Raw genomic sequence first — 23,094 nt, 5'->3', positions numbered from 1 at the left:
GCTATCTTCCCACTCACACAAACACGAAGGTTCATAGATATTATTTTTTAGTTCTCTGACACACAAAACAATTTTAAATCATGCCCAAATATTCATTTAATAGGGCACATAATTTTCCCCTCAGTTGGGTTGTTTGTGTATGGCATTGGTAATGCAATAGGAAAAGGTCCATTTTTAAAAACTGTGCTGCAGTTCTCAGACCTCTCATAAGCACACCCACGATTTGGGAATATCTAGATGATTGTAAAAACGGTTTTTGCCTTACCAAGGACTACAGAAAACCACTGGAAGTTGTTGGCCTTCTCACCCCTGAGACCCTCAAACTATACTGCTCAGCATGCAGCCATTCCCCAGGGTGAGGACCCTGAGTTAGTCCAGGACCCTATCCCAGCCCTGTCTCTAGGGACCTAAGGCCTGACCTTACACCTGGCCACGGTGACTGGCTCTGAGGTATCCTCTAGTGAGCAAAAGTGACCAATCCCATTAAAACTCAAGAGATTTAGATAGAAATGGCTCTCACTGAAATTGTGGAGTCAGCCACTTAGATCTTCCTGCTAGTATCCTTGTAAAGGGGGTAGAGAAATGGCAAGGAGACAGGTGAAAGGAAGCATGGTCCCTGGCTTAGACGGTGGCCCCACAGCCTGTCCCAGACACAGGTGATGTAGTCAACCAGGCAGCAGGAACTGGCTCAGCAGAGAAATGTCAGGTACTGCAGGAGTCACCAAAGGCCATGCTTTACCCTGACACTCATGTGAAGGGGGAGATGCAAGTGCAGTTTTAGAGGCTCCCAGTCCTGGAACGTCTCCCCGGAGGTGGCTTCGGGTGTTCCATCAGGACGCATGTAGGCCAGATGACTTTCTAACATGAGGTTTAGGCTCTTCTTAATCACGTTGCTCTCGTTCACTCCGTGCATCCGGGCTGCACACCTTGCTGGGGGTGGATACCCAGAAAATCTGAGAACTGAGCTAGTCCCCTCTCCCTAGTGCCCTTGAATGTCCCCACCCTCCAGCAGCAAAGGCCGCAGACAGAGAGAGACGGTGGCAATCATTGGGGTGGCAATCATTGGTTCTGGTAGGGAAGAAAGAACCCCAAAGGCACAGCGAAGTCCCCGTTAGCATATGCAGTTCCATCTCCGGGAGAAAGGGCGCCGCGGACGCCCAGCTCAGCTGCTGCCCCGGGAGCTGGGGGACCAGGCTCCACGTCTGGCGGCTCGGACCCTCCTGTAGGTGGGCACACGGCCCAGCGAGTTCTCAGGCGGCTCCTTCCCGACGCTGCCCACTCCCCAGCGCGCCCCAGCTGTGGCTCCCCGCTGAGGGTCTGCTGGGGCCCTGGGGCCCCACTCGGGCGGGGCCGGCCTGTGCTCCGCGCCTGTCACAGGGTTCAGGGGAGGACCGCGCTCTGGCGAGCAGCGGGGGACACGGGGGGCGGGTGCTCGGCGGGCGCCCCTCTCGCCGGTCAGCGCCCACGTCCCGCCGGAGCCCTATGGAGCAGCCGCGCTTTTTAAACCAGTTTCTTTCTCTTTAAAGGGAAGTTGCCAAGGATGCAGAAGGAAATGAAGATGGTCAAAGACGAGGACGGGCGTGTCAACTCGGGTGTGAAGAGGGCCCCCCCTTTCCCCCACTGCCTGCAGCCCGCGGCTTCCCGGGGGAAGGCGCCCCCAAAGCACCCCTTCCCAGAAGCTCTGCGGGGGCCCTTCTCCCAGTTCCGCTATGAGCCGCCCCCCGGAGACCTGGAGGGGTTCCCGGGCGCCTCGGAAGGCGGGGGGTCTCGGAAGCGGAAGAGCGTGCCCACCAAGATGCCCCACGCCCTCGCGGCCCAAGAGGCCGCCCTCGCCCTGCGCCCCGAGGACGGCCGAGGCCACGCGCCCCTGGACTTCCCTCTGCTGTTCCCGCAGCCCCCGCGCCCCAAGTACGACTCGCAGATGATCGACCTGTGCAACGTGGGCTTCCAGTTCTACCGCGCGCTGGAGCACCTGGGGGGCAAGCCCGTCAAGCAGGAGCCCGCGAAGCCCAGCGCGCTGTGGCCGCCGGCGCCCGCGCCCTTCCTGCCCGCGCCCTACCCCTACTACCCCAAGGTGCCGCCGGGGCTGCTGTTCCCCTTCTTCGTGCCCCCCGCCTCGCCCTTCCCCTTCGGCCGGCACGCCTTCCTGCCCAAGCAGCCGGCGGGCGCGCCGGGGCCGCGCAAGGCGGAGGCGCGCGCGAGCGAGGAGCCGCGGCCCAAGGTGGAGCGCGTGGACGTGAACGTGCAGATCGACGACAGCTACTACGTGGACGTGGGCGGCGCGCAGAAGCGCTGGCAGTGCCCCAGCTGCGAGAAGTCCTACACCTCCAAGTACAACCTGGTGACGCACATCCTGGGCCACAGCGGCATCAAGCCGCACGCGTGCAGCCGCTGCGGGAAGCTCTTCAAGCAGCTCAGCCACCTGCACACCCACATGCTCACGCACCAGGGCACGCGGCCGCACAAGTGCCAGGTGTGCCACAAGGCCTTCACGCAGACCAGCCACCTGAAGCGCCACATGATGCAGCACAGCGAGGTGAAGCCGCACAACTGCCGCGTGTGCGGCCGCGGGTTCGCCTACCCCAGCGAGCTCAAGGCCCACGAGGCCAAGCACGCCAGCGGGCGCGAGAACATCTGCGTGGAGTGCGGCCTCGACTTCCCCACCCTGGCGCAGCTGAAGAGGCACCTCACCACGCACCGCGGGCCCATCCAGTACAGCTGCTCCGAGTGCGACAAGACCTTCCAGTACCCGAGCCAGCTGCAGAACCACATGATGAAGCACAAGGACATCCGGCCCTACATCTGCTCCGAGTGCGGCATGGAGTTCGTGCAGCCCCACCACCTCAAGCAGCACTCCCTCACCCACAAGGTGCTGCGGGCCGGGGCCGGGGGGGGGGGGGGTCAGGGCCAGGGCCAGAGGTCAGGGCCAGGGCCAGGGGCCAGGGGCCTGGGCTGCTCCCCACCTTGGACGGGAGGAGCCGTGTAACCCGGGCAGAGGCTCTCCGGCCTGAGCCCTGGCGGCCTCTTCACCTTGAAATGAGAAACCAGCAATCAAGTGCTTGCCCACCTGGCCTCCCAGAGCCTGAGACGGGCCTAGAAATAAATGACTTCGGCTTGGAGAAGAGGGTGGGAAGGAGGAAGGAAGCAGCAGGCCTGGGTGCTCTTGCTGCTTAGTTTCCTAGAATTTCTAAAATTCTGTTTCTGGAAATTTCATCCAGGGCGCTAGCATGAGTGTGTCATAGGGTTCCATCTACCTGAGACCAGCTCTGTGCCTGAGATACAGTAATCAGAGCCTTTTACTGGAGAATTCTCTTGGTCTCTTGCTGCCAAGGCAGTGGCTGCATTTCCGGCTGTTTTCTCCCTTAACTTCTTCATAGGCAGGTGGCTCTGGGGGAGCAGGCTGCCTTTAGCCGGGACTGTGTTCTCCTGGCGGAGCCCCTGCCTAGTTGACTGCAGTGCCACCTGGATGGTATCATAGGAGGCCTGAGAGAGCATCCTTATATGGTTGGGTTTTGTCTTCCCTGGGCTCAGGTTTTCAAGGATAAATCTAGGTCCAGGGGTCTTAGTTCAGCTGACTTTGTAACCAAAGCTCTGGAGTCATTCAGGATGAACTAAAACAAGGCCCCAGTGGTGTCCCAAAATCGTACTCAGCTGAGCTCACTTGGGGCTGCTTTGAGCTTCTGAGAGGGGAGGTTTGCCCCACCGACCTTTACCCTCACACCTTTGACCTCAAGTGGTTTCCTTGGCAGGAGATACTTCCCGTGAGCCAGAATTTCTAAAACATTCTTTAGTTTTTAAAGGTCAATGGAGGACTTTGCCCAGTCAAGATACCACTTATGTTCTGCCATAATGGGTCCCATTGGGTAGGTTAGGACAAAGCATACGCATTTCTGGCTCTGCTGCAGAGATGAAATCTGTGGCTGCCTCGTGGACTCTGCAGACAGCTCCTGCCCTGCACAAAGCACCTGTAGGTAACATCCAGAGAAAGGATGCTGGATGTTAGGAACCATCAACATAGAAACTAGACAGATTTGGCCACCAAAGGGATCATTTGCTGATTCATGGGGGTCCTACATGTGTGGAAAGGGAATCAAAGGTGCATTTTGATTACAGGTATCATTACTCCAAAATTGCAAATGCAGCACTGAGGCATGGGGAGGTCACCCAGAATCTCTGACTCCAGCACCTGCGCTCTTGAACACTACTGTCAAGACTTCCTTTTCCTCATCCCCTCCTCTCCCCTCCCCTCCCGCTCCTGCAGGCTCTCCCACTGTGATTTCACTGATCCTTTTAGAGACACAGCAGCTTCCTGTGTTCCCCAAAGTTGTGTCCAGGCTCCCATTCACTTGGGTGGTAGGCCAGCCCACATGTGAATTCTACTTTGGACACAGAATTCTCTTTAGAGAATTCCAAAATCAGTGATAAGGAGATATTTCTCCTTGGTTCCAGCACAACTGGGTCACAGCCAAGTGTAGAGACAATCTTGAGAAGAAAAATGCTGAAGTACATTTTACAAGCCATCAAGAAAATAGTTTCATTAATTTTATATTTTAAACTCACTGTTTGAATATGCAACACATTTTAAAAATTCATCTTCTTAGGAGGGCAATAAAATTGAGATCCCCTTCATTAGCATAAGTCCATACTCATCTGTAGTAATCTAGACTAGGGAGCATTCCAGCTAGAAAGAGCCCCCAGGTTCTTATGGCTCACCTCTTCATCCTTAGGTGAGGAAGCTTCAACAGGAAAGGCCCCATGACTTAAGTTTTGCAGCCAGTAAGTGGCTGGGCAGAGACTAGAACTCATCATTTAGTGCCATGGGATCACCAAAACTGAGGAATGGTACTTTCTTATCATGTCCCAAATTAAAGAACTGGAAATAACAGCAGAGAGAGAGTCAGAACTAAGCATGGAACCCCTCCCTCCATAGATCACTAGGTATACCAGCCAATATGGGATTTATAAAGTAACATTGTTAGCTAAGCAACTTGCTCTAAACCTGCATTGACCTTAGTTTTAATGCCATGGTTCTCTAAGTTTTCCTCCCAAAAAGTCATTCTGGGTCAAGATCCCTTGCAAAGGCCTTTGCAGGGAAGCACTGGTTAGTCAGGATTTGCTAATACTCTGTTCATGCTGCGAGTCCCTGGATGTGCTTTCAACTGAGCGTCATCAATCCTTAAGTTATTCATTCAAACACTTCACCGCCACCTGCAAGGAAATAGAAAATCTCCTTTGGTCCCGTTTTCTTACTCAGAAAGCTATTCTCTGCCAAATTTCGTTATAGGTTGGAAGCTGGCTTAGAGGAGGTTTTATACCCAAATCACACAGAGGTCACTGTGACCTATGGGAACCCAGGGGACCATCTCAAAAAGTGATTATCCAGTTGTAATTTATTGAAGTGTGGATATGAGTTGTTCTGGGACTTTCAAGTCCATTAGTGAGAACTCAAGATATGGGAAATGATATCAGTTTAGGAGGTTTATTTTTTTTCATTATCATGAAAGCCGGGTTATAGACTCGTTTCTCATATCATTCCACAGTGCTCTTACCCAAATCCTGTCAATCCTCGAGAACTGTTACTACAGAATTAGCCCCAGCAGACGCAGGGACAACAAAAGTATTAGCTTTCCTTTTCTCTAACTTTATGTAGTTTATGATTTTCAGAAGAAAAAAGATTATGTAATCAATATTTTTCAAGAAAATAGTGACTTAACAAGGCTAAAGCCACACCGTTTGGAACTAAACATGTATCAGCAAGCTCTTCACGGACTTAAGTGGCAGAGAGAAAAACAAAGACCATGACCCTGATGACAGCACGTTGTCCCATGACCCTGATGACAGCACGTTACCTGCTAACCACAGTTGTTTTGAATCTTGCCTCCCTCCAGGGCGTGAAGGAGCACAAGTGTGGGATTTGCGGGCGGGAGTTCACTCTGCTGGCCAACATGAAGAGACACGTGCTGATCCACACCAACATCCGCGCCTACCAGTGTCACCTCTGCTACAAGAGTTTTGTGCAGAAACAGACCCTCAAGGCACACATGATCGTCCACTCTGACGTGAAGCCTTTCAAATGCAAGGTGGGCAGGGGGCCCTGGGAGAGTGCAGAAAGGAAGGACTCGGGGGGTTGTGCAGATGCCCAATGGGGAAGTCTCCAGGGAACCTTCTACTCCGCTTTGTCGGGCCCACTGAAGCTCAGAGTAGGTCCAAGGCCAACCCCATGCTCATCTGCTGCTCTTTCCCTCTTTCCACCACACCTGTGGTCACACCAACCCTCAGCTGGGCCCTATTTGTCTCACTGTGGCATCAGTGCCCGCAGGTGGAGGCAGCCAGGAGGGGAAGGTCTGAGGGTGGAAGGCCTATTTGGGGAATGAGGTTGTTAAAGGGTGAAGGCGATGTGGAGAGCTCCTGTTCTAGAAAGGAGCGATCCAGTGTAGCCCTCTCCCTATACAAGCCAATGAGTAGAATACAGAAAGGAGTCACAGAAGCTTCTAGCCCTGCCCCACTCCCATCCCACTCCTCCCCTCCTGCCCCCTTGGTGCTTGGGCTGAGTGGTGTGATTTGAGGGCAGGTCTTCAGAGAGGATGGCAGCGATTCTGAGGGCTAGCCTTCAGAGGGCCTCCGCAATGCTGCTTGGGGCCAAGGGATGACTGTGGGCACAGTCATCTGAAGCATTTCTCATTTATTCCTAAGGACCACGGAGCATCTTTGTTAAAGTCTCTGTGTTACATTAACTTGGCGGAATTTTTATTTCATCAGCTGAGATAATGGGTGACCTGGAGATTTGTAAAACCAAGGCACTGACTGGTGTCACTCAGAAATGCTCGGGCTCTCCAGGCTGTCCCCTCCCAACATTGTTTCCCTTCTAAGAGGAAAAGGAATCCTGCTCAGAATTGAGTAGTTTCATTCAAGGAATGTACTGGCAAGGGTCATCCAGGTCTTGAGGAGAGGGATGAGGGGAAGAGGAGGGAAAATCACCACGTCAGTATTGTTAGAGCCTTTCCGTTTGAAATGGAAGTTTCCCTTCTCTCTGTTACTGCATGTCCGATGGGGTCCAAATGACATTCTCAGTCGATCCATATTTCTGAAGTAAGGTGTCCTGCTCCCAGGGCTGTTCCTGCCTTAGAGCCCCTGCAGCATTTCTCCCACTTGAAGGAACCCCCTGTGAAGCTGACTTCTTTCCTGTGTTGAACACTCCTGGACGGGGTGAGAAGGGTCAGGAACCAGAGCTTCCCTAGACCTGTGTGGGCATTCTTCGGAGGTGGGGGAGGGAGATTTCTCCCTCCAGCCCTTTTCCTGCCACCCACTTGTGTTTCCCCTCCTTTCCTTCAAGTTCCAATGGTTTGAAAGTCAATTTATGTCCATCTTGAGTCATCTGAGCTGAAGAGGGAGGAAGCTGCATGTAGGACCTGGTGCAAAAGGAAAATGTGAGGCCCTTTGTTCAAATGTTATAAAGAGTTTAAAATGGTAAAAGCAGGACTCGTGCCAGACTCAGGACCCTTCTGAGTTTGGAGTCCCGTGTGACTGCCCAGATTGCACACACACCCACTAAGCTGGCCTTGCTGAGTGAGTCAATGGACGTCACAGACCAACTCTTCTCCCTCTCTCTCTCTCTCTCTCTCTCTCTAGGTACTTCTTTGATTTCCTACCCACATCACTGAGCCCTTTGACCCCTTCACTTTTAATAGAGCTGTTCCTGCGTGCCAGAGTTTCCTGTCTGCTACAATTGAGATGCAAGCAGGAGCTCTTTTCTATTCTTCATTCCTTGTGTTGAGTTTACTATTCGACTTTGAGCACATAGTGTATTTTTTATCTTAACTAGTGGTAGAGAGCACATAAAGTTGATAAAATATGGAGGGAGAGCCATTGCATAGTTAGAAGTCCCCCCAAAATTCACACCTGTCCAGTCCAACCAATTCCCACCTCCCTCATGAATTCAGGTCCAGTAGCAGTGGTTAAACCAGGCAGAAAACGTCTCTGAAACTGAAGGATATGTCAGGGGTAAGAGCCAATACAGGACAAGGGCTTGCAGGCTATGTGTGATTTGGGGGCACAGAGACAGTCCTGTTTCTCTATATCAAGGGCCTCAGAGGAGCCTGGAGGATTTCATGGCCCAAGTGGTATCTGAGGATTTTGATACCATTTGGTCTGTGCTCTGGCACCAGTGCATAGAAGACTGTACAATGCCGTACAACTTGGGCCCAGTAATGCAGTGAGCCAGCCTAGCTTGATGGTTCAGGCCTCCCTTCATGAGCAACTTCCCCCTCCTCCTTCACCCCAATGACAGTGCACCATACATGGTTCAAGGGTGGCTGATGGTCAACTTTATGGTTCAAAAACTCATCCTGACCTCTCCTGAGTGTGTGTTAGACTCTCTGGATGTCTGTTGACACCGTAAGAGAGGGGCTTATAGCATAAAATGCCAGCTCTGAAACGATGCACAGTTTATGCTCTCCAAGGGGAGGTGGGCCTGGAGCAGGAACTGGACTGGTATCTTCAGAGTCACTTCTTCCTGGGAGGTGGGGTAGATTCTCTCAGCAGCTATAAGTCAGGGGGCTGCATAGGAGAGTGCATATATCTTTAGAACAAAGAATTGGATGTTAAAGGGTTTAAAAAAAAAAAATCAAACTTAGGTGGCCCTTCTCCATTCTTAGACATTTCTGACACAAGAACAGGTGTCAGTCACCTTGAACAAGAGCTCTCTGTCTCCTGGAAACTGCCAGAAGCATACTGCCAGGTTCTTCCTCTATTTGTTCCCATCTCCCTGCAAAGTGCCACCCTACTCAGCGTCCTCTTCCAACTGGCACCCTCTTCACTTCAAAGAAATGTCATGTCTGAGTTTACAGGCTATGTAATCAGCCTCTGTGTGTTGGAAAACTAGCTCCAGATGCCATCATGAAATGGGCCACCTTGAGATGGTGTCCTGTGGACTTTGCTTCCCATCTGTATTGTGCTGGGTTCTTGGAAGTCTGGCCCTGGGTGGAGCCTGCTGGGAGCTGGGAAAGGAATGGAGGGCCGTTAGCTCATTGCTATGCAGTCCATAGCCATCAGAGGAGTGGCTGACAGGCTCCATAGTGATGGTGGAGAACAGGCCCAGACAGCTAAATCAAGGCTTTATCGTGGTAAGAGGACAGACTTATTCCCTTCACAGGATTGGCATGGCTGGAAAAAAAGGCAGGCCTTGCTCCAGCCACACTCTGAGAGAGTTCTGTTTCCTTCACCCCAAACCTTGCAAAAAAAAAAAAAAGAGAGAGAGAGAGATTCTTTAAGTAGATTCTAATTTCTTGGGACTCTCACCACTAAAAGTCCTTCCTAAAATAAACCCCTCCCCCTGTTGCAACATGAACTGGTTCTCTCGGGCCCATGCTCAGTGGAAACAGCTGTCCATAGCAAGCAGTGAAGTTTGCTCGCTGGGGGATTTAGCGTTAACAATAGAATGGAAAATTAGAGGAGAAGAAAGGTTTCCATTCTATGTTTCTTTTTCTTTCCTTATAAAATATTACTGCCCTTCGGGGCTCTTTTGCTATTGGCTCGGCTTCTGGACTGCTTGCTCTCGGAGCCAGCTGGAGCTTCTCCAGGGGCCTGCGCCTGTGCACTTAAGCCGTGTTTCAGAACGACGCTTCCCAGATTCTGCGTAAGCACGCGGGGTCGACTTGGATGCTATCCTTGTAGCGGCCACACTCCATAAAAGCAAAGAACCAGCTGCCGTCTTTGGGAAACCTGTCCAGGAAAAGCAGCCATCCAGAATTTCCGGGACAAATTCTCCTTTGAGATGGGTGAAACCGGGAGCTGCCTAAGTTATGAATCACCAGGTCATCTGCAGCCTGGGCTGAAGCGGAGGCCTGAAGGCCGAGGGCAGAGCTGGTAGAAGAGGGCGAGGTCTCCTTGAAAAGGGTCCCCACCGCCTCCACCAAACAGGCTCCGTCTTCCCCTCCAGCTCTTGGATGCTGTGTAGGGGAGAAACCATGTGGGGACTCTTAGGGGCTCCGTACTTGTAACCAAGGTTCTCAGGCTGGCATTGAGGGGGTTAAGGCAGTGACCAGATAGCAGCCTTTTGGCAGCAAAGCCCTCCTCAGCAGAAGGAAGGATATAGCTGTATGAACTGCCTGCTTAACAATGCCTCACATGTCCCCAGGGGCCCGCCTGCAAATAGATTTCATCTTGCTTTCTCTTGTACTTTTCAAAGCTTCCTGTTTTCTCACGGCCCTTTTGGACAGTTTACAGTCTCTCTCTCCCTCCCTCCCTCTGTCTCCCTTTGAGGAAAGGAACACCCTTCTTATTAAGAGAGAGGGAGAGGAATGTAAGGGAAGGCAGTTGAGCGGAGGCCCTTCTCCTGGGCTGCAGGCTGCAGCTCTTTGACCTTTCCTCTCAGAATAGGAAAACACAGGCTTCCTGGCGCATCTCGGTCCTCAGGCTCAGATAGGCTAGCTGGGCAAAGCGCCGTGGCTCTTCTTGGCGTTGTGGGCCTCTGGCCCCAGCCCAGCAACTGCCCGCTGCTGTCACCTTGTCTCTGCACAGAGCCGCCTTGACTTCTGGGTGGCTCTGGCTGTCGGCATTGTTGCTGGGGCCCATGGGAAGTTGCCTGAGATGTCTTCAGGCCCTGGACCAGGAGGGAAGAGGCACCAGGAAGCTGGAGTTTGGAGCTCCTGTGAAGATGAGGAACAGGGCACCTGCCAGCTGTTTAAAGGGCTAGGATCAGGGAGCCAGATAATGGGCCTCCCAAAACCTGCAGTCCAAGATGAATCTTCTCTTTCCATCCACTTACCCCAGTGCAGGGTCAGGCACAACTGCTTCCATTTCTATTATGCCTCAAGTAGCCTGGCAGGTATTTACTCAAAGGATTCCTCACTTCTTTCAATATTCCCTCCAAATAATTTGGTTTAAAAAGACAGCACCCTCATCTTTGACGATCTCTCTATTTCTGGAATGTACGAGTCTACTATGTACATGATAATGATAGTAATAAAAGCTCATATTTATTGAGCTCTGTTGGCCATGCCCTCTACATGAATGACCTCATTTGATCTTTATAACAGCTGCCGTAAGAAACTATTATTATCATCGACATTTTAGAGAAGAGAAAATAGAGCCAGTTCTCTCTCCCTCTGGGGTCTCACCATCACCTCTCTGCTCTGCCATCTCAAAGCCTAATGATCCATGCAACCCACTTTTAAAAGACAGTTCAAAAACACTCATTCCAAATTTCTATTAATGTTGAGGTCCACCTACCTCTTTAAAAAGTAGGCTTAAAAGTGGCCATCCATGGAAAAGCTGAGATTTAATGTCAGGCTCACTAATATCCCTCATTAGAGAAACTGAGAGTTCAAGAGAGGTGGACTGGTTGAGATGACCACCTGCAAGATGAACCCTGAGTTCTCACCACTCCAGCAGCTTCCTGTGCCAATATCTGCCCATATTTTAATCTTCTCAGACCTGGGCAGGAGATGATTCAGCAAGTATTGACTTGAGCAAGCTCTTAGCCTCACATGCCAGGATTAAAGGGGGCTGCTTTTCTCAGAAGAAGAAACTAGGGTTTTGGTGCTCCTGTCAACCTTTCTTGTTCCTTCCTGTCTCACTCCCTTCCTCTACTACAGTGATTATGCTTGGAACTCATGTCTCAAACCCCACCAAGGGCTCCATCTTTAATTGACACGATCTTCTTTCCCTGGTCCCCCTTCACTTATAGTGACTGAGAGGCCTCTCTCTGAACCTCACAGACACAAAATACCTCCATACACTCCTGTATTGTCACGTGAGAACAATCATCTGAGAAAGAGGAAGAGGCCAGTGTTCTAGACAATAACCAAGGGCTTTGTGGCAGGGTCAGAGGCTGAGAGGAGGAAGCTAATGGTGCCTCAGATGTGAATAGCATCCAAGTACCTTGGGTCCTGAGTTAATTGTCTTTGTTCTTCTACTACTGAGGATTTTGGTTTACAAGTGAGTGTGTATAGAGTTATATACACTATAGTGGAGAAAGGAAGACAGTTGGTGATGGCTGCTTTTTGGAGTTTTTGTGTGGGGTAGTGATATTTTCCTGACTTGCTTTTCATTTCCCCAACCAAATACTTAGGTATTTATTAAGTGTTACTATGTGTGTACCCCTTTGCTTGATACTGAGGTTAGCCACAAAGGCAAGGAAGGTAGCCCTTGCATTTCTGAAGATGATCTCAAGACCTTTCTATGCCCCAAACATTTTTCAAAGTTGACACTCCTCCACTAAGCCCTGGGAAAGCTCTCCATTGGCTGGCCCAGTAAGCTACTGTAAACCATGAAGGATACCTCTGGAATAAAAAAATTAAATTTTACCAACAGCACGAAAATCAGTCTCCTTTCCCAATCATACATCAGATAATGTAGCTTACCAGCCATGTCCCACAGTGGACCTTCCTTGAAGCCACAGGCCTTGACTTCAGGGGACGCTATCATTTTAATGTCTCAGTGTTCCCATGTAGCATTGAAATGTCCCAGGAAGTTCAGTAGAGAATGAATTGAGCCAGGAAAAAAACACATTAGAATAGAAAAAAAACACTGAGCTATGATAAAGTGTCATAAAGGTTGTTTGTCTAAGGCTGAGGAAGATTCTGGAAAATGCCCAGTGGTAGCCACTGTGATGTGTGCTCACCTCTGTGTGTGAGGCGGAAAGAGGGATGAGGGGGAAGGGAAGTGGGACCTTGAAGCAGGTGAATTACAGGCTCTGCTCTGACCCCAAAGTTACAGCAGCTGTGGCAGCAACAGCAGTGGATTATTATCACAGCAGTGACAGTGACCTTGTCTGTAGTCCAAGACTGTGTGAAGTGTCTAAAAATGTTTAATGAAAAGATTTTATTCTTTTTTTTTTAAATATATCTTTATTGATTTCAGAGAGAGGAAGGGAGAGGGAGAGAGAGATAGAAACATCAAGGATGAGAGAGTCATTGATCGGCCTCCTGCATGCCCCCGACTGGGGATCGAGCCCGCAACCCGGGCATGTGCCCTGACCGGGAATCAAACCCCAATCGCCTAGATCCCAGGTGGATGCTCAACTGCTCAGCCACACCCAGCTGGGCCCTTGTGTCAAAACAAAACACAGGGCACTCTACAGATTCTTCATGGTTAGGCTACAATTCCATCTCCTTTATAAGACCCTGTTGGACCAGTCCAGCTTCTAATATCTTGGCAACCATTAGATAACAACTAAAAGTGGAATTTTGCCCTTCATGGGATCCATGTGCAGAAGGCACTCATCTTGTCTTTTCAGTTCTCTCTGTTGGCCTGTAGGACCGTGAGACCCATTTAGCTTGAACTAGTGCAGTAGCTTAATTAATCCTGCAGCCTCCAGCTCCTCTCTCCCTACATGTTTTGTTGTGGGGAGAAAGGAAGACGGGAGCTAATTTTTCTGTTTTCGGTCTTCTGCTGCAGGATCACTCCAAATAATCAGGAACCAAATGAAATGTACTTTTTCTAAAATGATCCATGACTGGAAATATCTAATACAGAATCTTTAAATTCAAAGCTTTTTTTTCTCTTTAGCCAGAATGGGGAACTGCATAAACTAAGCTAATAATTGGATCAAAAAGGTTGCCAGAACTAGCATACTAAGCCACGGGTTGATAATATCTTAATAAGTCATCTCTATTGAAAATAAAAGAAAGAAAATATCCATCCCACAGGTAGGACTCCTGAGGATGTTGAAACTAGACCAACTCTCTCAGCCTTTCCCTTCTGGGGTCACCTTTTCCAGATGAATGTGTGTGCAGATGCTCTGAATACTGAGTGTGGGACACCAGTGTGCTGAATGCATTTTTGCTAGTAAGGAAGTAAAAACGGAAAAGGTACTTAAAACTCCCAAATATGAATCATTTAAAAATACAGAACCAACCCTTTATTATCCATGTGTAGATTCTTTGTGACAAATTTGTAATCCCAGACTGGCTTCCTCCTACCACCCAGCATTCTTTTGGGTTAATCTCTCAGGGTCACCATCTGTTAGGTCTATGCAATCTTTCAAGGCCAGCTCAGCTCTCACCTCCATGGCCCCTGAGGAAAACATTGCCTTCATTAATAAAAATTCAGTCCAGACTCCCCAACATTGGCCCTGAAAAATGCCTCTCAGTGAGAAAGGAAAACTGATGTCAGCTTCAGAGGACGCTGTACCCCTAGGCCTCTCTCCGTGGCATCCCTCACTCCATACTGCCCCCTCATGACCCAGTCCCCTGAGGTTGGGAGGGAAGGAGAATGTTTCTCCCTTAACACTCAGTCCAAGCACAGACACAAAAAGCCTTCTTTGCATTCCTCCCAGCACAGCCAAGGAAGGGCTGGAGTCTCCAAACCCTGCCCTGCAGAGGCTTGGGGACAAGAGCAAGCAAAGCAGTGGCTTCTGCTTCACACTCTCCCCACTTGCATACAGTGCCTTGGACAGGACAGTTTCTCTCCTGAAAGAAGCTGGAGAACCACTGCTGTGATTCATCATGCATGTGCACTTTCATGGAATCAAGAGAAATGACAAAGAAAAACTGAATAAAACATGTTTACTTTGTGTATGCTTGAGATAATATTTTCAGTACTTCAAATCTCTACCCAGAGGAAAGACACACTCTTTCCTTTACATGTCTCCTTCTTCCTTTCAGTTTTTAAATTCATCCCCATATTAGCAAATTTAAAAATTGGAAAGTATTGCCTGATGTTGTCTAACAGAAGAGATTATTGGGGTGGGGGGGGACAGTATGGTGGGGTCATTGAGCATGTGGCCTCTGGTGTCTGATGACCTGAGTTCATTATCCCAGCTCCAACACTCACTAGCTGTGTGCCTTGGCCACACCCTCTGTTTGTCCATCTGTAAAACAGGGGTGACAGTAGTACCCGCCTCATAGGACTGATGTGAGAATTAAGTTAGATATTCCATGACAGACTCGGGATAGTGCCTCCTATATTGTAAATGCTCCATAAATATTAAACAAGCAATAGCAATTGCATTGTTATTGTTCAAGTGAAGTACACTTTGAGCGATTGCTTTTCAGATCAGTTTTTCTCTTTTTCAAAAGGTTCAATAGAAGCTTTAATAGCTTTGTGATTTTACCTTGAGTTTAAAAATCTTCTACCACAGGAACAAAATCTCAGGAATCCATCCCTACCTGCTCCACCTCTGAGCCTGGACACAATCCAGCTCCCTATGCCCCAACTTCCATGGGGACATTTTTTGGGGGAACAGCTTAAAATGCCCAGATCCAAGCAAAGGGCCTCACATGGGCCTGAGAGTGGGTTCACCTGGGTGGGGTCCCCTGCCTGCAAGTAACCTGTGTTCTCCTTGTCACTGTCTCCAACAGCTATGCGGGAAGGAATTTAACCGGATGCACAACCTAATGGGCCACATGCACCTGCACTCGGACAGCAAGCCCTTCAAGTGCCTCTACTGCCCCAGCAAATTCACCCTCAAGGGGAACCTGACGCGCCACATGAAAGTCAAGCACGGCGTCATGGAGCGGGGCCTCCACTCACAAGGTACTCACTCTTCCAAGAAGCCCCCCTGCCTGCCAAGGCCAGTGGGTAACACATGGGTGGTGACCTTGCTTACAGGGCACTTTATTTTATTCTTATGATCAAAAAGGGAGTGTAATTGTCAATGCCACACTAGGGTAGCAGGAGCAGGCTGACAATGTCACTATAACAAATGAAATGCTAAGATCTAGAGGCAGTGAGCAAAATGAATTCTAGGAAGTCAGAGCCTTGTTACGATGCCAGCCGGTACCCTTACTAGTTTTTTTGTTCCAGACATGGCATCAGGTGCCTCACCTCCTTGAATCCTCACAGCAGGTTCAGGCTGGAGGAACTTTTGCTACCCCCATTTTACAGATGGGGAAACTGAGGCTTTGAGACATTAATTTGCCCGAAGTTGCTCAACTGAAAAGTGGCAGAGTCAGGATTTGTACACACACCTTTCTGGCTCTAAACCTTGTATTGTATCCACTTCATCGCACAGCTGTTAAAGGGCATGCGATTTTTCTTTCCTTTCAGAAAAACGGGTCTGCCAGCTCTGTTATCAGCAGAAGTGTGTCTGTAGGAGGGAGGCCTCCTCTTACCTGTTCACGACCAGACACACTCAAGGGCAATTCTCGTGGCTCGGTGGGGGCTTACGTCTCCCTCCCCAAGTCCTGACTGAACTGATGGAAAGCTCTCGCCCCGTTTATTGTCTTAGCCCTCGGGCCTCAGCAGTGAAGAGTTCATGTTCCAGGTCTGCTGAACTTGGCAGGTTGCTCCTTAGCCACCTAATCAGGCAGCCCTGCTGTGAACAGGCAGGAAGGGCAGCCTGTCCCGGGCAGTGCGCTCTGAGCCGTGGCAGCGCTGGGCAGAAGGAGACAGCGTTGTCCTTTGGGTCTGCATGTAGGGAGAGAAGACATACAAGTAGGTAACTTAATCATATTAGCTGGCTGCTCTTTTCTGGACACTAGGATGACCAAAGCACAGGGCTAGACACTTTAGGGCTCGTTCCCACAATTCTGTGCAAAGTAGGCTGTGTCATTCCCATTTTATACAAGAGGAGACCAAGGCCCGGAGGTGTTATGTAAACTGCTCAAGGTCAAACAGCAAGTCTGAAGGCAGAACTGGAATTCCAACTCGAGACTTTCTGAGTCAAGCCATGCTCACCACACTAGGTAAAAAAGCGGGTGATTCATTCCTGTTTGCTCTTTCTCCCACCCTTTACAAGAGGTGGGCAGATAGGTACACATTTTCATAAATAAGGTGCACATGGCACACACAACATGAAACAGAATGACTGTAGCTTTCAGATTTTTACAATGCCCACTGAGTTTCCGGTGACTCCTGGGCGACGGAACTGTGGTCATCATAAAGCAAGGCCTGGAGTTTGTGCAAAAGCCCTGAAAATTTTCTTGTTAAAAAACAAAAGCAATTTTCTCCCTTGACAAATGCTTTTGGCCTGAATTATTCTTTGCATCTCTAGTTGCCTGAGCTGCTTTCCAGAATAGGTGAAGTTTGTTCAGTCGCTAGGGCTGGAGGCATAGAGGACCGTGATGAGACAGACCTCCACCCAAAAGCCTAACCTGGCCACCACATTTACCCCATATGGATACTTAAATCCTAAAAGGCACCTGCCGACTCCGTCATTCTGGAAAAATAAAGAGCATCACTATGCATCAGAGAGTTGCTTTGAAAGATGTTAACAGACTTTCAACAATTTTAATGTTTTCATCTACAAAAGGTGTTAGCATTTTTTCACTCTAGTTTTTGAAATGGCTCAAAAATCATGGCCCAGATGAAAAAGATCCCCCTGTGCCCCTGACAAGACTAAAGCTATAGACAGCTTCATCGGCTGACGATTTCATAAAGCCAGCAACGCTGATCAGCTTCCTTTGCATGTCCCCACCCAGAAGCCTGGTCCTCCTTCGGGGCAGCAGGCTGCACCCCCAGATCCATCCTTCCTATTTCTCCTCCCCAGTAGCCTCCACCTGTCCCTTGGGGCCTGACTGCTGGCTTACCGCGATCAAGATCAAATCAGGTGGCGTGCTACCACGGGGCTGCTGGCTCCTGAAGTCTGTCCCTGCAGAGTCCTCAAACTGAAACCAGCAGTGAGACCCTCTTACATCACTGTCCCTGATAGCAGGGACACTTGTAGTTGGACACAGGGGCTTTGGGGGTCCTCTGAGCACCTCTTTGTGCCCTCCTTACTCAGGCTATGTTTGGGGGCCCAGGTATGGGATGAACTCCTTGGCCCCAAATGGTATATCTTTTTTTCCCCAAGATGAAAATACCTTTATTATTGTTTTTATTTTTCCTCATGGTAAAATATATGCTCACTGAAAACAATAAAATAAATACATCAGAAATAAAAGGAAAAAAATGTTAAAATCACCTCATTTTCGAGGCTTTTGACATACATCTTTCATTTTTTGAGACAGAAAGAGTGAGGCAGAGAGAATGAATGAATTAGGCCTACACTATAAATGTATATAATGTAAGTATATATTTTTTTAACTTAAAATATATGGAGAATACGTTTTTATGATTATGAGGTCTCTACATCTTCCACACATACTTCATTGTGTGGATGTACTATTATTTATTTAAACAAACCTCTACCATTAAATCGATAAACTGTTTTCACAGTTTCTTTACAAAACGTGGTGCTGAGCATCCTCACACGTAGATTGTGTGCACCTGCCCATTTGCATAGTTTCATTTCTCAGCAGTGTAATTGCAAAGTCAGCGGAAGCTTGTCTTAAGCTTTAGGTGCGTGTTGCCAAATTCACCTTAAAGGGGTTAGACCCATGTAGCCTCTTCCCGGGAGTTTATTTTTAAAATGTAAAATCAAACCGTCCTGAACGGCCCTGGGCACCACCCCCGCCCGCTTTCAAAGGCTGTGCTGGGCCTGACGGCTGCCTTTGCTCTCGCAGGTTTTGGAAGGGGGAGGCTCGCCCTGGCCCCGACGGCGGGGGTCCTGAGGGGCCTGGAGCAGGAGGAGCCCTTCGACCTGTCCCAGAAGCGCCGGTTCCTGCCCGACGGGGAGAGCGCCAGGGGCAGCTCCCGCCCCGAGGAGGACGCCTGCTGCGAAGCCGAGCGGGACAGCCCGGGCCTGGCCTCGCAGGGCGGGCGGCTCTGCGCGCCCCGGGACCTCCCCACCGAGCCCGGGGAAGCCTGCGAGGAGGAGGAGAGGGAGGAGGAGGAGGAGGAGGAGGAAGAGGAGGAGGAGGAGCAGAAGGAAGCTGGCCCGGAGTCGAGCAAGGACGGCCTGGGGGCGGAGGGCGCCCGCGGGGCCCAGCGGCCTGGCCTCCGGCTGCTGCAGAGCACCCGGGGCGCCTCCTTCTCTGATTACTTGTACTTCAAGCACAGAGATGAGAGTTTAAAGGAATTACTGGAGAGGAAAATGGAAAAACAAGCAGTGCTTTTAGGCATCTAAGTGGACAGTTTTAGAATCACGGAAAAGGAGACGTAGGCAGTTCAAATACAGCTTTTCTGCATGAGTGTCATTCGCTGGAGGCTGGCGACTGGCTCAGACTGGTGAGCAGGGACCATCCTCAGTAGTGTCAATGTTCCTCAGGTCATTCCTGGCCCCTGGTTTTTAACAAACAGGTCTCTTCTGATCTCCGATATAATAAGCTGCATACATTCTTCTAGATATCTCATTGTAAGCTGATGCTGAGGTGCTTTTAGAAATTCTATTTTTCTTTAATATACAATACATGGTAAATTTCTTTCAAGTTGCAAAACTATGGTGCTTGACATATTACCTTATCAATGACTATTTAGTCGAATGTGTGAAAGTTACAATATTTTTCCAGATAGATGCAAATATGAGTAGTTGTATATATAAAAGTTGCCTTTATTAAAAAATTCAAAAATATCAGAAATGACACAGGAGGGTGAGTTATTGAAAAGGGTGTTCTCACTCAGTCGCTGCAGAAATAAGATTTCCAGAAAAAATGAATAATTCTGACTAAGGAAAGCCCAGCCATACTTAGGTTCCTGCCCGGGTCTGCCTTGCTCAGCTCCAGCCATCTTCATTAGGTGTGGCATTAAGAGCCGATTTTCAGATGCCCAGCAGCGCTCCCACCTGTGTCCTGAGCAGAGCTCCCTCCTGGAAACCTTGCTTGGGGGGCCCCATGCCCCATAAAGCAGCTGCAAAAAGAATTGTCACCTGTGAGCAGTTGGTTTTTCCTCGGGGCTGGAGCTGGAGAAGTAAGGGGAGTTTCCCTGAAATCTAAGGTCTGACTTATTTGGAGTATTAGAATAGCTAGCAGCTAATCGATAGTAGAGGAGAGTCTGGGCTGTGTTCTCAATGTGCCTGCATATTAGAATCAGCTGGGGGAGCCTTTTGGAAACTGCCTAATCTGGGTCCTCACCCTCTGAGATTCTGATTAAATTGGTCTGGAGTGGAGCCCCAGCTTCAGTTATTTTCTAAATTGCCCCCATGATTCTTATGTGCAGCCAGGGTTGAGAAAGACTGACTGGGCTCAAATAGTGGCTCCCAGGACCCCTTCCTAGGGACTACATAAATATTTCTGTGTCTGGCTTCAGACTCATTAAGAGAGAGCAGGAGACCATACTTCTGAATCATACTTCTGACTTAGGCTTTTCCCCTGTTCTGTAGGAGTCTCACAAGGGGGGACACACACACACAGTATAAACACACACCCTCTGTATTACGAGATGATGCCTGTGATGTTTATGGTCACTTAATGTTTTAAAATACATAACCAGCTTATAGTGACTAATTATATCTTCCTAGATGCTTGAATCATGATTCCAGTGAATGCCAATGTTACAGTGGGTTGGTTGCACCCAGCAGGTAGGCTTTCCTTAGGCATGGGCACCGGGTAAAGCAGTACTGACAGAACGTCACATACCTGTGACTAACCATAAGCAGGAACCCTCTGGTACTGTGTCTGTGTTTATATAAAAACTGCCTCTAGGTTGGTAGTTTCAACTCTTATTTGTAGAGCTAGGTACTGTTTATGATTTTGCTTCCTCTCCTCCCAAAGTCCCCAGTACATTTCTTTAGAAGACCTGGCCCATCTCTGACGGCTGGATGCTGGCTTTTTCTCTTGGCCAAGGTGCTTCCCCACCAGCCTCATCTAATTCCTTTCATTCACTAGGTGCTTTGCCAATTCCTGATGCAATTCTCCTGCCACCGTGCCTAACACGCATGGTTTTTGCAGTTACAAACACAACTCTGGGCCAAGAACCTGTTCCAAGTCCTCAAGGGCCAACTTGCTTTTCATTCATTATTAATGTGGCTCATCCATGCCCTGATGAAATCACCCAGGAGGCTGACCCTGTGGTCTGTGAGGTCCCAGCTCTTAGGGTCCTGTTCCATACTTACTCTTTCAGCAGTTATGTGTTGAGGACCTACTATAAGGGCTGCAGACTTCCAGTTTGTTCCGGGTCTGGCTAGCTGGAAAAGGAACCAGGAAATCTAGCAGAGCAAGCTCTAGTCCTTTCCAACCAAAATGGATCATGTGCGAATGTTTGAGGAACAAGGTAATGTTGAGATGGAGAGAGTACGGTCTAGAAGAGTGGTTTTTAAATTGTCTGTTGAGGAGCCAGAGGTCCCTGTGAGGCCCCTCTGAGGACTACGGTAGAAGGAGAAGCTCTCAGCCTCGTGCCCATGTCATTCAGAGTGGTTCAAATTTCATGTTTTCATACGTTAGCCTTCTGAGTAAAATTTCATTTGGAAGGAGTAAAAGGTCTAGGAAGAGTAGTAAAAATTGTTATGGAGTGTATTCTAAAGCCTGTTTATAGTTCTTGACTCTGGGTATGAGATATTTAATTAGATCTAACCCCATGGTTAGTATACACTGACATTCTGGGAACCAAGGTTAAAAATGTTGGTTTAGTATGTTGTTGAGTGACCAAAATCCTGGTTTGCCTGGGACAACCCTGGTTTATACCTGTGATCCCAGAGTAATTACCAGTAGTGTCACCTAAGCTCTCAAAATTGTCCTGATTTGGGTAGTAAATTATATGGACACTGATGCATAAGTACAGAGCTCAGGAAAGGGTTGGCCAACCCTGTCAATGGGTTAATTAACCAGAATGAAAACCTGAAGCAGAGTCTGGGGCCATCCTCAGAGAATTAGGGGATGAAACCATCCAAGGTGATCAGCACTCCAGGGCCAGGATGCCATGGCATTCATCACATTGTTACACTCTGAAAATAGGTCACTACCAAATGCTTTCCAGGCTTTTGACCACTGTCACTTTGAACCAACCATCCGACCAGCCAAGTGGCATATTTTTCTCCATCCTTTCAATTCAGGCCTATGACTACCCTTTCTTGCTGTCTTTCAATTCTTTTATTCTTTCTTTTTTTAAAAATGTGACTCCCCATTGGCCATGAGCCTGAGGCTGACCTTTCACAACCCTGCAGAGTAACTGGTGTACTTGTATTTGGGTAGCTGTGTGAGAAAGCCCAATGCTCATATTGTATTTATTAAGGCCTGAAGGCATTTGCTAAAATATTAACATCGTGTTTGAATCATGATCTTTGTCTGCTTTACTGGAACAAACTGTAACGGAGCTAACATTTCCAATCCTTCACATATTTGGACAACATTACACCAAATGTTGATTTTGTACAGAATTGTGGCTTGCTATTTAAAAACTAAAACTCCAAGTGTGTAGCAATCCAAGTTGTGAATATTGCTTTCTGCTTTAGTGAAAAAGCAGTTTACCTGGAAAGTTCATGTAACCTATATTTTGTTAATTTAAGCAAATAAAGATGTGTTGAAAAAGCTGAGTTAGTTATTTGCAAATACCCAGAATTTTGCAAGGGAGCTGCCATTGTCCATGTCTCACTCCTGCCCTCATACTCTCACCAGGGTGGTTCCCGTTGGCCAGGGCCCAGTCCAGGGACACAGATGTTGGATTCTCCCTCCCTCAGGCTTCAGACGGGATTCATGCAGCTCAGCCCATGGCCAGGCAGGTGATACCTTCCTCACCCTCTCCATCTTTTCTATTCAAAACAATTAGTTCTGGAAGGGTGGCATGGGGAAGTGGGAGGTTAGAGGCAGGGTTCTTTGTAAAATAAAGTTCAACCAAGAGGCAGTGTACCTTAGTGGGCAAGAGCACAGCTTCTGGTGCCAGGTTCCTGGGTTCAAAGCCCAGGTCTCCTACTTCCAATCTTTTGGACCTGACACCAATTTGTGAACTTCTCTGTGCCTCAGTTTCCTTATCTGTAAGATGGGACTAAGAGCAGTACCTTCCTTACCAGGTTGTTGTGTGGGTTAAATGAGTTAATATATGTGAGATGCTTATGTGCCTGGCTCATAGTCCATGCTGTGTCAGAACTGGGCATTATTATCATCAGCAAAGTGGCCAGGAAGCAGGACACTCAGCTCTCCCTCCTCAACAGAGAACTCACAAAGCGGCGTCAGCATGGGAAACTGGCGGTTTCTATGGGAGCTGCCCTGTTAAACACTATACACTGTTACACGCCAACCACTGTGCCAGGCATTCACACTCTCGGTCTCATTAAGCCTCACACAACTCTGAGAGGCAAACACTGTTACCTCCATCTCGCCAATGCTGAAATGGACGTCTGGGAGGGTGAAGCACCTTGCTTCAAGTTACCTGGCTCACAAGTCCCTCCTGTGCCTTCAGAGC

The 23,094-nt window shown here is 48.9% G+C and overlaps 1 protein-coding gene across 1 annotated transcript; it reads left to right on the top strand.

Moving 5' to 3' along the window:
- The first annotated feature begins 1,522 nt into the window (after positions 1-1,522).
- Positions 1,523-22,217, top strand: ZNF366 (zinc finger protein 366). Its single transcript, XM_087815070.1, has 4 exons — positions 1,523-2,869; positions 5,889-6,080; positions 15,303-15,477; positions 18,387-22,217. Exons 1-4 carry the CDS (start codon positions 1,541-1,543, stop codon positions 18,887-18,889), a joined length of 2,199 nt encoding a protein of 732 aa, XP_087671196.1. The 5' UTR covers positions 1,523-1,540; the 3' UTR covers positions 18,890-22,217.
- Positions 22,218-23,094: the final 877 nt, after the last annotated feature.

The sequence above is a fragment of the Miniopterus natalensis genome, chromosome 3, assembly GCF_054644295.1.
Source record: "Miniopterus natalensis isolate mMinNat1 chromosome 3, mMinNat1.hap1, whole genome shotgun sequence".
NCBI lineage: Eukaryota > Metazoa > Chordata > Mammalia > Chiroptera > Miniopteridae > Miniopterus > Miniopterus natalensis.
The sequence above is the reverse complement of the archived record's forward strand: the minus strand, read 5'-3'. Positions and strand labels throughout refer to the sequence as shown.